The sequence below is a fragment of the Pleurodeles waltl genome, chromosome 6 (assembly GCF_031143425.1).
Source record: "Pleurodeles waltl isolate 20211129_DDA chromosome 6, aPleWal1.hap1.20221129, whole genome shotgun sequence".
NCBI classification, from domain to species: Eukaryota; Metazoa; Chordata; class Amphibia; order Caudata; family Salamandridae; genus Pleurodeles; species Pleurodeles waltl.
In genome coordinates, this window is record NC_090445.1 from 290,649,124 (window position 1) to 290,663,566 (window position 14,443).

Consider the following 14,443-nt stretch of genomic DNA (forward strand, 5'->3'; position numbering starts at 1 on the left):
CAGGAACCAGCATGCACTGAAAGGCTCGTCACCTTGGAGTACCCTTGGGTTTCCCTTGTTTTTCTTCAAAAACTAGTAGGCCTACAGCACTTATTGTGCCATCCTCTTAAGTAGCCCTTTAAACATGTTCCAGATTACTTGTGCCTTGATGGACCATCGCTGGCAAGATGCAGCAGAGGGTGAAGCTGGATACAGCCCCACTTAAAAGTTAATAGGCTGTGCCTGCTTTTACACAAAGGACTTTACATCAGCCCATTGTGCCTTTAGCCAGTCTGGAGCTTGGGCAGGGGAGGCAGGAAAGTCCAAGCATTTTAGAAGGAATCTCCCTAACAAGGCACCAGGTATAAAAATAAGACCCACTCTTCAGTTCACTTTCTGGGCCCGTGGAAAGACTGTGAGAGAAATGGATGCTGCTGTGGCCTGCAGTGTACTTCACTAGACTGCTTTGCTGCCCATGGAAGGACTGTCCTGCTGCCTGAAGCCTACCTTGAACCCTCAGGGGGTTGACCTGCTGCTTGAGACCTGTTCCACAACTTGATCCCAGATCTACAAGAGTAACTCCAAGGGCTAGTTGGCTGGTGTTGGTGTTTTTGCTTATGCCGGGTCATGCCCAATCTTTTTGCCTCCTGCCTCCTATTTTGTATGACCTGTTGCCGTTGGCTTTTGAACTACTAACCAGTGCTAAAGTGCATATGCTCTCTGTTTAAATTGTATGTAATTGGCTTATCCACGATTGGCATATTTGTTTTATTAGTAAGTCCCTAGTACAGTGCACTAGAGATGCCCAGGGCCTGTAAATCAAATGCTACGAGTGGGCCTGCGGCACTGGTTGTGCCACCCACATAAGTAGCTCTGTAATCATGTCTCAGACCTGCCACTGCAGTGTATGTGTGTGCAGTTTTAACTGTAAATTCTACTTGGCAAGTATACCCACTTGCCAGGCCTATTCCTTCTCTTTTCTTACATGTCAGACACCCCTAAGGTAGGCCCTAGTTAGCCCAAATGGCAGGGTGCAGTGTATGGTTAAGGTAGGTCATATAGTAATGTGTTTTAAATGTCCTGACAGTGAAATATTGCTAGATTTGTTTTTCACTGTTGGCAGGCCAGTCCCTCTCATAGGTTAACATGGAGGCTACCTTTCAATCTGATTAAAGTGTAGATTCCACTTTTAGAAAGTGAGCATTTTCTTGCTTATACCATTTCTCTGACTCTGCCTGCTTGGGGATTCCCTGCCTGGGTAAGTTTGACAGTTGGGCTGATTGCACCTCACACTAGACAGTGACACAAAGGGAGCTGGGAAGTAGTCTGCATTTCCTGGTGAGCCATCTGTGCTAGGAGGGAGGGGATGAGTGGTCACTTATACCTGAAAGGGTTGTGCCTGTCCTCACACAATGCAGTCTGGGGCCTGGCTTAGGCAAGGCAGGATTTCACATTAAAAATAGACTTTACTTTAATGTAGGCCTACTTCAAAGGAGAAATTGGGTATAAGAAGGGCACCCAAAACCACAGACTTTAGAACACTTTTGGAAACAAGAGGAACCTCTGCCTGGGGAAGAGCTGAAGAGCTGAGGAAGAAGATCTACCCTGCCTGTGACTGTGCTTTGTGGAGCTATCGTGCAGTTGCTGCTTCTGCCAGAGTAAGAGGGCAAAGACTGGACTTTGTGTGCCTTCCCTCTTGAGAAGAAATCTCCAAGGGCTTGATTTAGAGTTTGCCTCCTGTTTGAAGTCTCAGGGACAGCAAAGACTTCTCTCAAGACAAGTGGTGCCCTATCCAGTCCCTGGGCCCTTGTAAGGAAAAGCTGGTGAAAATTCAGGGAAATCGACTTTGGACAACTCCGGACGCCGCTGCTGAAACTGGTGACGCCACATTCAACTGTCTCTGTGATCTTCGCTGGACCTTCGCAGGCTCGACATCACTGCAGCCCCACCGAAGTCCGCGACTCTGTGGAGTTGAGGAAGAAGAGCTACCCTGCCTGTGACTGTGCTTTGTGGAGCTATCGTGCAGTTGCTGCTTCTGCCAGAGTAAGAGGGCAAAGACTGGACTTTGTGTGCCTTCCCTCTTGAGAAGAAATCTCCAAGGGCTTGATTTAGAGTTTGCCTCCTGTTTGAAGTCTCAGGGACAGCAAAGACTTCTCTCAAGACAAGTGGTGCCCTATCCAGTCCCTGGGCCCTTGAAAGGAAAAGCTGGTGAAAATTCAGGGAAATAGACTTTGGACAACTCCGGACGCCGCTGCTGAAACTGGTGACGCCACATTCAACTGTCTCTGTGATCTTCGCTGGACCTTCGCAGGCTCGACATCACTGCAGCCCCACCGAAGTCCGCGACTGTGGAGCTGAGGAAGAAGAGCTACCCTGCCTGTGACTGTGCTTTGTGGAGCTATCGTGCAGTTGCTGCTTCTGCCAGAGTAAAAGGGCAAAGACTGGACTTTGTGTGCCTTCCCTCTGGAGAAGAAATCTCCAAGGGCTTGATTTAGAGTTTGCCTCCTGTTTGAAGTCTCAGGGACAGCAAAGACTTCTCTCAAGACAAGTGGTGCCCTATCCAGTCCCTGGGCCCTTGAAAGGAAAAGCTGGTGAAAATTCAGGGAAATCGACTTTGGACAACTCCGGACGCCGCTGCTGAAACTGGTGACGCCACATTCAACTGTCTCTGTGATCTTCGCTGGACCTTCGCAGGCTCGACATCACTGCAGCCCCACCGAAGTCCGCGACTCTGTGGAGGTCGCTGCACCACGTCTTGACTGACACTGCTCGAAGTCCACGGATTCAACATTTTGCACAAACGCCACGATCCTTGACTTCGCGCATCGGCTTGTTTTTACTTTTCACCAAGGTACTGTACCTGTGGGGTCCGTGTGACTCCGTGGCCGGCGCCGCTGGTGTCGGATTGTTGGGAACAACTCCGTCACGACGCTGTGTTAACACTTCATCGAAGCATTTTGTGTTTGTAAGCACTAGTTTTGAGTTTAATCTTTAAAACTTAATGACTTGTGTATGTCAGGTTTTTGTCGTTTTGGTCTTGTTTAGATAAATATTTCCTATTTTTCTAAACTGGTGTTGTCATTTTGTAGTGTTTTCATTGAGTAACTGTGTGTGTTGGTACAAATAGTTTACACCCAGCACTCTGAAGTTAAGCCTACCACTCTGACAAGCTACCAAGGGGGTAAGCAGGGATAGCTGAGGGTGATTCTCTTTTACCCTGACTAGAGTAAGGGTCCTTGCTTGAACAGGGGGTAACCTGACTGTCAACCAAAGACCCCATTTTTAATAGCTGGCCTCCTGATCCGAGCCTCAGGGACAGAAAAGGCTCCAACCATCTTGAACTTGCACCTGGACCCAGCCAGAGTGAGTCCTGACTCTCCAAGTCGTGCCTCTCCAGGCCTGAACTCTTGGAAGTAGTACTAAAGGTGCCCAGATAGCTAAAATCCAAAACTTGGGCCTTAGAAACATTTTGGCTAAAAAGTGCTCTGAGAACTGAGAGGAGACCTGATCATCGATCCACCGGGGGTACATTGCAGGTCAGCCTGACATTGTGGTAGCTCCTGCTCCATGGTCCTTCGCAAAAGGGGTATCTGGTCTCATGGAGCCCTCAACGGTTATAGCTTGCAGCTTCAACCCGCTGGAGATTTTTTACTTTCAAAACAGTCCAAATATAAAAATATTCACTGCAACTTCATTCAACAACTCCCCAACAACGATGAGTCTTCCTGGTACGCCATCTGCAGCCTTGCACCTCTGAACTTTATCTTATCAGACATTTCTTCACAAAATATATTTTAAGTCCAAAGGTAAGTGCCTACCAGGCCCAGTCCCCTTCTTGTATCGGTCACACACTAGCCAGTACATTTCATCTCTGGACAATTGTTTTCCAGTTGACATAATCAATTTTGGGATATGTTTGACAAATTATTGAGTCACTTTGCATGGTGAATTGTTCTGGTCCTAATTTCTTTTCACCTGCACAGATTTATTAGGTGACTAATGATTAGATTGGTTTCACGTGGTTCAAGGGATGTTGCGGCTGCATGCTTTGAAAATATGGCATGTTGTTAAATGTGAATGATGCAAGTTGAGATGGACTATTCTCAACAGATATGATTATTAATTTGCAGTGTCTACATAACTGAGTTTGTTTGATACTTTTGTACATGATTTGAAAAACGTATTTATTATCAGGTGTGCTCTGGGTTAAGGCATGAGTACCCTTTAAATCACACTTGGTAGACTGATGTACGGTTAATTTACTTTATATATTCTCGTACTATATTCTTTCAAAACTTGTCTTTTGGGTGTCACTTGTTGATGATGCATCACACCAGATAATACCTTTTTTGTTATAATAAATCTGAGCATTGGCCTTACGTATAATTTTAATCTGGATAACTTGGTTACTAACTTGGGATGTTTTCTTATATATTTTTTATGTGCATTTCCAGTTCTTACTTTGTCTTTTTCAAATTACTTCACTGCATATTGTTTCGGTCACCGGCAATATGGTTGAGGAATTTAATGCATTATTTTGAAGTAAGATTGAATTGTAATATATTATACTAATTACTGTTCTAGCCCTGATTAAGTCAACTGGAATGCAATTGTCCACAGATGAAAAACTTGTTGGTTAGTGTGTTGTGGGAATTACAGCAAAGATATTCTAACTTTGGCTCATGAATAAAGAACATAAGAAGACTGTTCACAGAGGAGTGGATTACGGATGGGCGTTGGAGTGCTCGAGATTGTCTCTTTTGTATATGGACATTGTCCTCCTTGATTAAATATTTGGTGGCTTTTTCTTAATCTCTGAGCACCTGGTTACTTTACTTGGCATTATCTGTATTTATGTTTGTTACGTTTGATACCAAGTGTGTGCTCGAGAGTTACCCAGTCGCCACTTTCTCTCTTGGTCTCACTTCTTGTAAATACCTTACTGATTGCCTCTTAAATTAGCGTGACTGCTTTTTGTGCCAAGCTATCATAGGGTTAAGCACAGGTTAATTTAGTGACTTTTGTGGTTCATTCTGACAGAGATTTTGGCTGTTGCTTGAGCAAGGTTAACACCACATTCAACAAATAGCCTACTTTCTCACAGTTACAAAACGAAAATTAACAACAATAGCAGACCGCAACAATAGACACGCCGCCTTCTGCCATTGGAGGGATATATTGATTTTTCAGACGTCTGAATCTCATCACAGCAGCATGCTTATCGTGCTATTATGTGTATGAAATTGGGTTATTCGTTAGGAGGGAGTACACACCTCAGAGTAATAATCACAATCCTTGTCAAGGTGAGCTCAGCCCTCTGGTAGCTGTGGCACACGGCAGACAAGCTTAACTTAGAAGCAATGTGTGAAAGATATATACAGCCAAGTGCACAGAATTCTATAGCCAGTGTCGTAGTTTGGACTCCTGCTCTAGGCAAGACTGCTGGTTTAAGGATAACAGTACTTTTGCTTGTAGGCAACTATGCCTATCCTACAACAAATCGCAACTGTTGTCCCAACCTTACCGGCTCACTAGCAGCACCTCACCAGAATCACAATGGTAAAAGGTGATTTGTGGCAGCCTTTACGCATGGACTCGAGAACAAGACATCTCAAGGAGTGTTGTGGTTAAACGGAGATTACCCCTTTCTGACAGATATATCATGTCTCATACAAACACAGGCAAGGACAAAGATGCAGTAAAGTGTCAATAGTTTTTTATTTAACATAACTGCAATTTGCGATAAGTTGCATGGGCTGCAATGATTAGGATAATGAAAAATGCAAGAAACAGAATTGTGAAGATGAGAGTCATTATTACAAAGACCCCCACCATCTTGCAATGCATAGGAAAGACATACAAGATGTAAAATGCCCTAATACCCTAATGTGAGAGGCCTAACCTCCTACCTAAAGGAGAGCTGGGTTTGCTAAACCTAATCTGCCAATGCCATGTCCATGAGAGGAGCCCCCCAACCCTTGTTACCTTGGAATGAGGTCTCTATCTCAGACTCTGCAGGAACACAAAGACTGGGTCAGCGTCAAGACGATGTGCATTATCGATATCAGCGATGGTGGCGATGCCCTCAGGTCGAATCCCTCTGATTAGCTGTCTAAAGTGCGATGTATTTATACAGATCTACAAGGCCCCCTGACGTAGGTGTGTTCCCAAACAATAGATAACAGACATGCCTGGGATGGCAATTAATATAAACAATCCCTCGAAAGTATAGAGAGGGAAAATCCCTAAGTGTGAACACCTACTGTTTGTTTGTCTTTGTTGCTTGATCTTGACACTTAGCCCTGTGACACTGATAATGCAAAGCATAACAAGTGGTCTAACTATAAGCAAGGCAGCCATCTTAGAAGAATTAAATAATTAAGGGCCATATGTACGAACACATTTTCCCATAGACACAGAATGGGCAAAACTGCTTGCTACATCTGGCCCTAAATGAGCTAAGACAGAGCAAGCTAAGTAGGTTAAAAGTCACTACATGGCGGGGGCACAAGTCTGCAAGCCAGAGGCTAAGCTAACTCCTGTTATCCCATTAAAATGAACTAGGATTCACTACACCAGCAAAAATATGGTTCAGGAAGAAGGCCCAAAAAATTTGGGCAGATCTGCAGAAAGGGCAAAGTTCCAATAACATGTTTTCTAGATAAACACATATGTGATTATTTTGCACACTCCTATCATATTAAACCAGATGCTGTTAAATATATATGACAGACACATTATTATTACTACTAATGGCTTGCTGCCATTATTTTATTTATATTCTTATACACAACTTTTTTTTATTACAAATGTAAGAAATCAATTGTTTTCCCAAACTGCTCTGGTAATGTAGTTAATTCCTTATTTGGTATGTACTAATGTCAAACTCTGCATCTATTTAACAGAATCGGTGAAGGACAGCTTCTGTGAAGAGGGAAATGATGATGTATATCTTATGCAAACGGATCCTACTGAGGCATCCAGGATGGTCAAGGAACAAATGGTACATTTACAGCCAAGAGAAACCAGAAAGAGATGGAAATCACTCAACAAGAAAATATTCAGTGAATCCACCGACAGTGAAAGAGATTTCTGCAAAGCCACAAACCATAACAAGCAGCTAATAACAGAGCACAAGGAAATTGGTTATACATGTGCTGAAAATGGGACAAATTTCAGTAAGAACATGGCCCTTAACAGAACTCGCCGCACCAGAAAGGAAAGCTTTAGTTGCCAAGAAAGTAGTAAGGGATTTCGGCAGTCCAGTGCCCCTATTCGAAATCCATGGATGCAAACAGAAATCAAACGCTACACATGTAGTCACTGTGGTAAAAGTTTCAGCCAGATCATAAACCTTACCATTCACCAAAGAATACACACAGGTGAAAAACCATATACATGCAATGAATGTGGCAAGTGTTTCAGTCACAACTCAAATCTTACCATACATCAGAGAATACACACAGGGGAAAAACCATATACTTGTGGAGAATGTGGTAAAAGTTTTAGGCACAACTCAAATCTTACCATCCATCAGAGAATACATACAGGAGAAAAACCATATGCATGCACTGAATGTGGAAAATTCTTCCGTCACAACTCAAATCTCACCACACATCAGAGAATACACATGGGAGAAAAACATGCTTCTTCTATAGGAAATGAATTTGGGATTATTCAAGTTTTACCAAACCTAAGACTTTATACACAAGACAAACATATATATAAAGGACAAAAGGGAATTTCTTCAGTTTCAAGTCCGGTTTCACATAAGCGAGCATACACATGGGAGAAAAACCACATGCAAGTGCCGGGTCTGGAAAATTCTTCTGTTAGAAACATCAGCCATATGTTGGAAACGCTTCAGTGATACTTCAGCCCTGACCAAATACCGGAGAATTTAGTAAAATGTATACTTATCCAAATGCGCAGTAGAACTCAGTGATAAGTCCACTGTAAACTTTGTAGATCTTATTATTTCAGCACTGGATTGACTCTGGCCCCATGTACGTGACTAAGTTAGAGATATAAAAAAAAAAAAGGCTTGCGCACATGTGGCATTGAATTTAGTGGTCTTTGAGTCTTAGAGTGTTTATCTACAGGCAGGGTGCACTGTTGAACCTCTGCAGCTAGCCAGCAGGATACTTGCATTCCATATTGTCTGCTTTGGACAAGACCTTAATATAGACTGTAAGTTCATTCAGGTCATGGTTGCTGTGTTTGAGAACTGCTAACCAATGCTTAGAGGGCTCTCATGGTCATTTTTTAGCGAGGGAAGATGTACATACTGCACAGTTTCATGTAACCATATAAACGTGTATTCTTTTTCTCCTCGTGACGTCCTTTGTCTATCACCACCCTCCACATAACTATGATGTGTGTCAACATCTCCTTTAACTTCACATATAATATTCTTATGTCCAGTGAAAGTTTGCAGAGCCTGCTTAATATGCATTGCCTGGGTGATCGTGAATGTAACGAGTATAGTGGGGAGTGTGAAGAAGTTAGTTGAGGGCCCAGCTGAGGGTTTCGCTTAAATAAACAGTTACAAAGTTCTATTGCTGATGTGTTTTTGCTGTTATAGTAATATGGAGGACAGCGTGTCATGAACAGGTTGCTGCCCTGTGGCTTGAATTACAGATTAGATACCGTTGTGTTCAGAACTTGGCAGATCTTCAGTTTATGCCATGCATTCCCTAATGTAAACTCCAGAACTTTGAAGCCTGGACTCTGACCACTGTTCCTTATGATCTGGTCTTCCTGAAGTTTGCAATTAGCATTTTAGAATCTCAGCCTAATCTTAGGTTACAGTTTGGCTTGTAGTGGAGAAATTTACTTTTCAGAAATACAAATCCAAGTTGGTAGATTGCTAGTTGAATGAACTTGACACTTAAAGTGGAACATCTGCTACCTTTGTTTGCAGAATGCATAAAGGTGTTCTATGCAGGAATAACCATGGTGCTCTACGCCTGAGTAATCATCCAGCTCACAAAAAGACTGCAGACCATTGAGAACGCAGCAGCCAGAATGGTCCTCAACCTCCCACGCTGGGTTCACGTCACACAGCACCTGAGCTAACTCCACTGGCTCCCAAAACATGAGCACGCACAATTCAAGCTCCTCACCCACACATACAAAGCCTTACATAACACAGGCCCAGCCTAAATGAACAGCTGCGTGTAGTTCCACCAACCCTGAGGCACTTCTGCTCAGCCAGACTCTCACTCGCACGGGTCTCACACATGCACAAAAGCAGATCAGAAGTTTGTGTATTCTCGTATATCGCTCTTAAAGCATGGAACAACCTTCATCACCACATTAGAGCCTCCTTCTCTCATCTTGAATTCTGCAAGAAACTGAAGACATGGCTTTTTGTGTAAGTTTCCCCGAGACTAGCTTCACACACCTGGCATATCGCCAGGATACCTTCACTCGAGATAGAGCAATATAAATATGCAGATAGCGTAACATAACAAGGGGTGTACGTTCAGTAAATACAGACGCATGGTCATGGGTGTGCAGAGGAAGGCCTAGGTGATTAAAAGATAGTTGATTGTATGCGCCTCGAGGCTGAAGGTGTGCAGAGCATAGCTATCAGTGTGTACAGCATGACTGAGAGTGAGCAGTTTGTAAGTGAGGGAGTTCTGAGTGACTGTGGATCATTGTGTGAAGGGCATTTGTCAACAGATCGTGGCAGGGTCAAATATAATTGTCAGTACCATTATAATGCAAGCTCTCTATTCCACTGGATTCCAAAATTCCAAAAATAACTATGCATGGAGTCTAGTGGGCTATCACTGACATGACAATGCCTATTTCAAATTACAAGAGTAGTTGCTTGGACCTTATCCTTGATCACAAAAGAATCATATCTCTGGCAAGGGAAGGTAGAACAGCATTAGTTATGATACCTTTAAGGTTGATATTTCCCTCAATTCCACTATCTAAATCATTTAGCACCCATTCCATCTGCTGAAGAACACATTTCGTTATACAATATCACCCTCAACTCAATCCATCCTACATCCTCTACAGCTACATACCTTACAAAAACATGACCAGCCAGCTACTATGCTGTGCAGACACCATCATATCACCCATAAGCAAAATCAGCACACTTTCTTATCTCCTCTTATGCTATTCGATACACTTGATAATTGTCCATATTTTCCCCAGACTAAATTAAATCCAGCACTAGCAGGAAACCACACCTGCATTTCAAACCTACCAGTTATAAGCATAACCCTTGAAAAAACATTGCAAGCCTTCATTTCTTAAAGGTGCTCAAACAAATCAAGTGTATGCGCACATTTTTTAATTAAACTGTTCTTCCTTCATGTATGCGACAACATACTAGGCATAAACCATGGTAGCATGTACACTATGCTAATATTCTTTGTCGGTGACATTTCATTTGGTTGATCACTCCACTTCTCTTTAATTCCTAGTAGGTTTGACACTAGTTTTTCTTGCTTCTGGCAAACCAAGAACAATTGGTAAAACGTTGGTAACTTTGGAAATCTACTTCTAAAAGGTGCTCTGAATGTAAACACAGTGCATTAGCACTGATGTGTCTACTCTCCTTTGACTTCAGAAGTCCTAATACCTTTTATGAAATTGTCAATACCATGGTTAGGATCCAGGCACAAAAATGATTAGTGCCCTGAGCCATTTCCTTGACGGTGTCACCCTGCACTGTGACATAGGATTCCTTCACAGCTGGTGAGTAATCTTCCCGTCACAAGATCTGAATCTCTTCCTCTTTCTTTTTGGATGATCATATTGGTAAAGAACATGTATACTTTAAAAAATGTTATAGGTGCATGCAGGATTCCCTTAGAGTTTTTTCATGTTTTGAGCTGTTAGTGCTGTAATTCAAAAGGATGTGAGGTTGTAGCTGTGAACAGCATCAAGAATAAAGGTGTAACAGAACATTTTCCTACTTGATCATAGGCAGACCTGAAATGTATGGTAGATATAGGCTTTAACATCCCGCAGTACACGCAACAGTGGAGCTTCCTGTTGGAAATGGGGTCTCTAGTTGACAGTCAGTTTGCACTCTGCCCAAGCAGGGACCCTCACTCTAGTCAGGGTAAGAAAGTTACACTCCTAAGACAACCACTGCTCGCCCCCTTGTTAGGTTGGCACAAGAAATCAAGCTTATCTCATAGGCAATGTATAAAGTATTTGTACCAACAAACATAGTAATACAGTGAAAACACTACAAAATGGACACCACACCTGTTTAGAAAAATAGGCAATATTCATCTAAATCAAATAAGACAAAAACGCCAGAAATCCAACAAACACAACTCAAGATATGAATTTCCAAAGTAAAAAGTCTTACTCTAGAGAAAACAATGGAAACTTTGATTTTACACAAAGTACCTGGTTTGCGTAAAAAAATAAAGTTGCATGGGCAAGCGTGCGTCAGAAAAGTCAGCGATGCTTAGATTCCTTACTCTCAAGTGAGGCTGTGCGTCGTTTCTTCTCCCGTTGGGTAGGCGATGCGTCTTTTTTCTCCACCGCAAGAGAACAATGCATTGATTTTCGGACAGGGCACCTTGGATCGGCGCAGGTTCACGATGACTTTGATGCCCAGAAAAGATGCATGAGAAATCCTGGTTGTACGGTGATGGAAAACCACGCTGCGTGGAGTTTGCATCTTTTTTATCCACCGCAAGCGGGTTGTTGCGCCATTTCCCCAGCCTTGATGCAGGTGATGTGTTGAAATCAGCCGTGAGGTGGGTGGCGCTTCATTTTTACAGCCGCGTTGCAGGTGGTGCGACAAAATGTTCCCCGCATGGCTCCCTGTGCATGGATTTCCATCCTTGTTCTACCATCTTCACCTTTCAAGGGCCATGCGACTGGATAGAGCACCGCTTGGCAGGGCAGGAGTCTCAGCAAAGATTCCAGGCACTGGCAGAGGCAATGATGGCCCAAAACAGGAGGCAAGCTCAGTCTGAGCCCTTGGAGATTCTTCACAAGCAGGAATATACCACAAAGTTCAGTCTTTGTCCGCTTTCACAGGCAGAAGCAGCAATTGCAGGATAGCCCAAAAAAGCACAGTCACAGGCAGAGGCAACACTTCTCCTCAGCTCTTTAGCTCTTCTCCTTGGCAGACGTTCCTCTTGGTTCCAGAAGCAAATGTAAAAATCTGGGGTTTTGTGTCCAATACTTATACCCCTTTCTGCCTTTGAAGTAGGCAAACTTCAAAGAAAAGTCTCTGTTGTTTACAGGATTCTGCCTTGCCCAGGTCTGACCCCAGACACACACCAGGGGTTTGGAGACTGCAGTGTGTGAGGGCAGGCACAGCCCATTCAGGTGTAAGTGACCACTCCTCCCTCCACTCTAGCCCAGATGGCTCATCAGGATATGCAGGCTACACCCCAACTCCCTTTGTGTCACTATCTAGTGGAGCCCAAGTGTCAGGCCGACCCAGACAGGGAATACACAAGCATACAGGGTCACAGAATGGTGTAAGCAAGAAAATGCCTACTTTCTAAAAGTGGTATTTTCTAACAGTCAATTTAAAAAACAACTTTACCAAAAGATGTATTTTTAACTTGTGAGTTCAGAGACCCCAAACTCCAACTGTATCTGCTCTGAAAGAGAAACTGCACTTAAAAGGTATTAAAGGCAGCCCACATGTTAACCTATGAGAGAGATGGGTCTTGCAAAAGTGAAAACCAAATTTGGTATTATTTCACCGTTAGGACATGTGAAACACATCAGTACATGTCCCACCTTTAACATACACTGCACCCTGCCTTTGGGCTACCTAGGGCCTACCTTAGGGGTGCCTTACATGTATGAAAAGGGAAGGTTTGGGCCTGGCAAGTGGATGGACTGGCCAGGTCGAGTTGGGAGTTTATAACTGCAAACTTAGACACTGCAGTGGCAGGTCTGAGGCATGCTTACAGAGCTACTCATGTGGGTGGCAAATTAGTGCTTCAGGCTCACTGGTAGCATTTGATTTACAAGCCAAGGGCACCTGTGATACACTTTACTAGGGACCTCCTAATGAATCAAATATGCCAATCATGGAAAAGCCAATTATGCATACAGTTTACACAGGAGCACTTGCACTTTAGCACTGGTCAACAGTGGTAAAGGTCCCAGAGTACCAAAAACAGAAACAACAGAGTCCATCAGACAGTCAAAACATGGAAAGCAGATGCAAAAAAAGATAGGGGAGACTACACCAAGGATGACAGCTCTAACACTTTCACTTTCATTTTTATATTTTCTGTCTAGATGCTTAACTAAGCCATCCTACCCTTAGGCATCGGTAAGTGTAGTGTCTCCTAATAGTATATATGTAGCCAGTGATTTCTGATGACACTGTTAAATGAACAATGTCTGCATTAAAGTCATCAGTATTGCATTCCATACTATGCCATTCTGCCTTGATAAAAAACCTAGATTTTGTGAAACTGAATGCATGAAAATAATTGCCAGTCCTAAAGCATTACAGCTATAGAGCTACACAATGAAAAATGCCCTGCACCTTTTTGAATATAAAACAATTTCACAGCAAAAAAGCACAAAAGTAAAGAATATGGAAGTCATATTTTAAAATTCTCTCACAGTAAATAAACACATGTTAAATGTGCTCAAATAATGACATTTTGAATAATCTCATACATCACCCCAGAAAAAACACTGCACTAAGTATCATCCTCAACAGTTGAAATTTCTACGCCAGCTACTGAGTGCCTTACTGCCTGCAGAAAGCCAATTCCATGTTTTCAAAGAACATAGTATTCGGAAGCCAGCTCTGCGCCAAATATTCCTTTCAAATGATTTGTCGGATAATATCATTAGCTACCATGTATGAATGAAGTTCAAAAAGAGATGCATTATGTACAAGTGCATCCATGGGCAGTGTGTATAAGGAGCTAAGCCCAATCTGTTCAAGCCCTCCTAAATCTAAATTAAACATGTCCAAACCAAATGTTTTCTCTTATGGTGATAAAATATTTTTAAAAACTGGTTACATTTTTTAAGGGTTTTCATAGGCTGCGAAAATGTTTGTGAATACTCATAACCATACTTTTGAATGCCAAATCCCTTCCCATGGAAAGGCATAATCACATATATAAGTGTGAGTATATTATTTTATAAGTGTAAACCATTTTTTTTTTGTAAATCTCAAACTTAGATGTAAACTATTCTAAAAAAGCCAGTTTAAGTTCTGATATTTCTTTGAAAATTGTGCCCATTCACCATCCTGTCCCACACTTGATCCAGTTGGATCAAAGCCGTATCCAAGACAGGAAGGGTGATGAAATACCCCCTATTTCGATAAGCATTAGGGCAAGGTGTTACTCATTGGTGGCATATTATCCCCATGGAGAAACAAAATTAGCAAGTGCATTTGCACTTTGTCAGAACATTCACGTGAGTAAATATACACATGTATATTTGTCATTCGGAACTGCAATTCATAGACTAAATCTAC

General features: G+C 42.6%; 1 protein-coding gene across 3 annotated transcripts in view; it reads left to right on the forward strand.

Moving 5' to 3' along the window:
* The window catches only part of LOC138299642 (zinc finger and SCAN domain-containing protein 30-like), a 169,654-nt gene extending 156,347 nt beyond the window's left edge, over positions 1–13,307 (forward strand). For all 3 annotated transcript variants that reach the window (XM_069238093.1, XM_069238092.1, XM_069238094.1), the window contains one exon: positions 6,885–13,307. In XM_069238093.1, the coding sequence (XP_069094194.1) occupies positions 6,885–7,849 (965 nt within the window). In that variant the 3' untranslated portion in view covers positions 7,850–13,307. The remainder of the gene's footprint in view (positions 1–6,884) is intronic.
* The last annotated feature ends 1,136 nt before the right edge of the window (positions 13,308–14,443 follow it).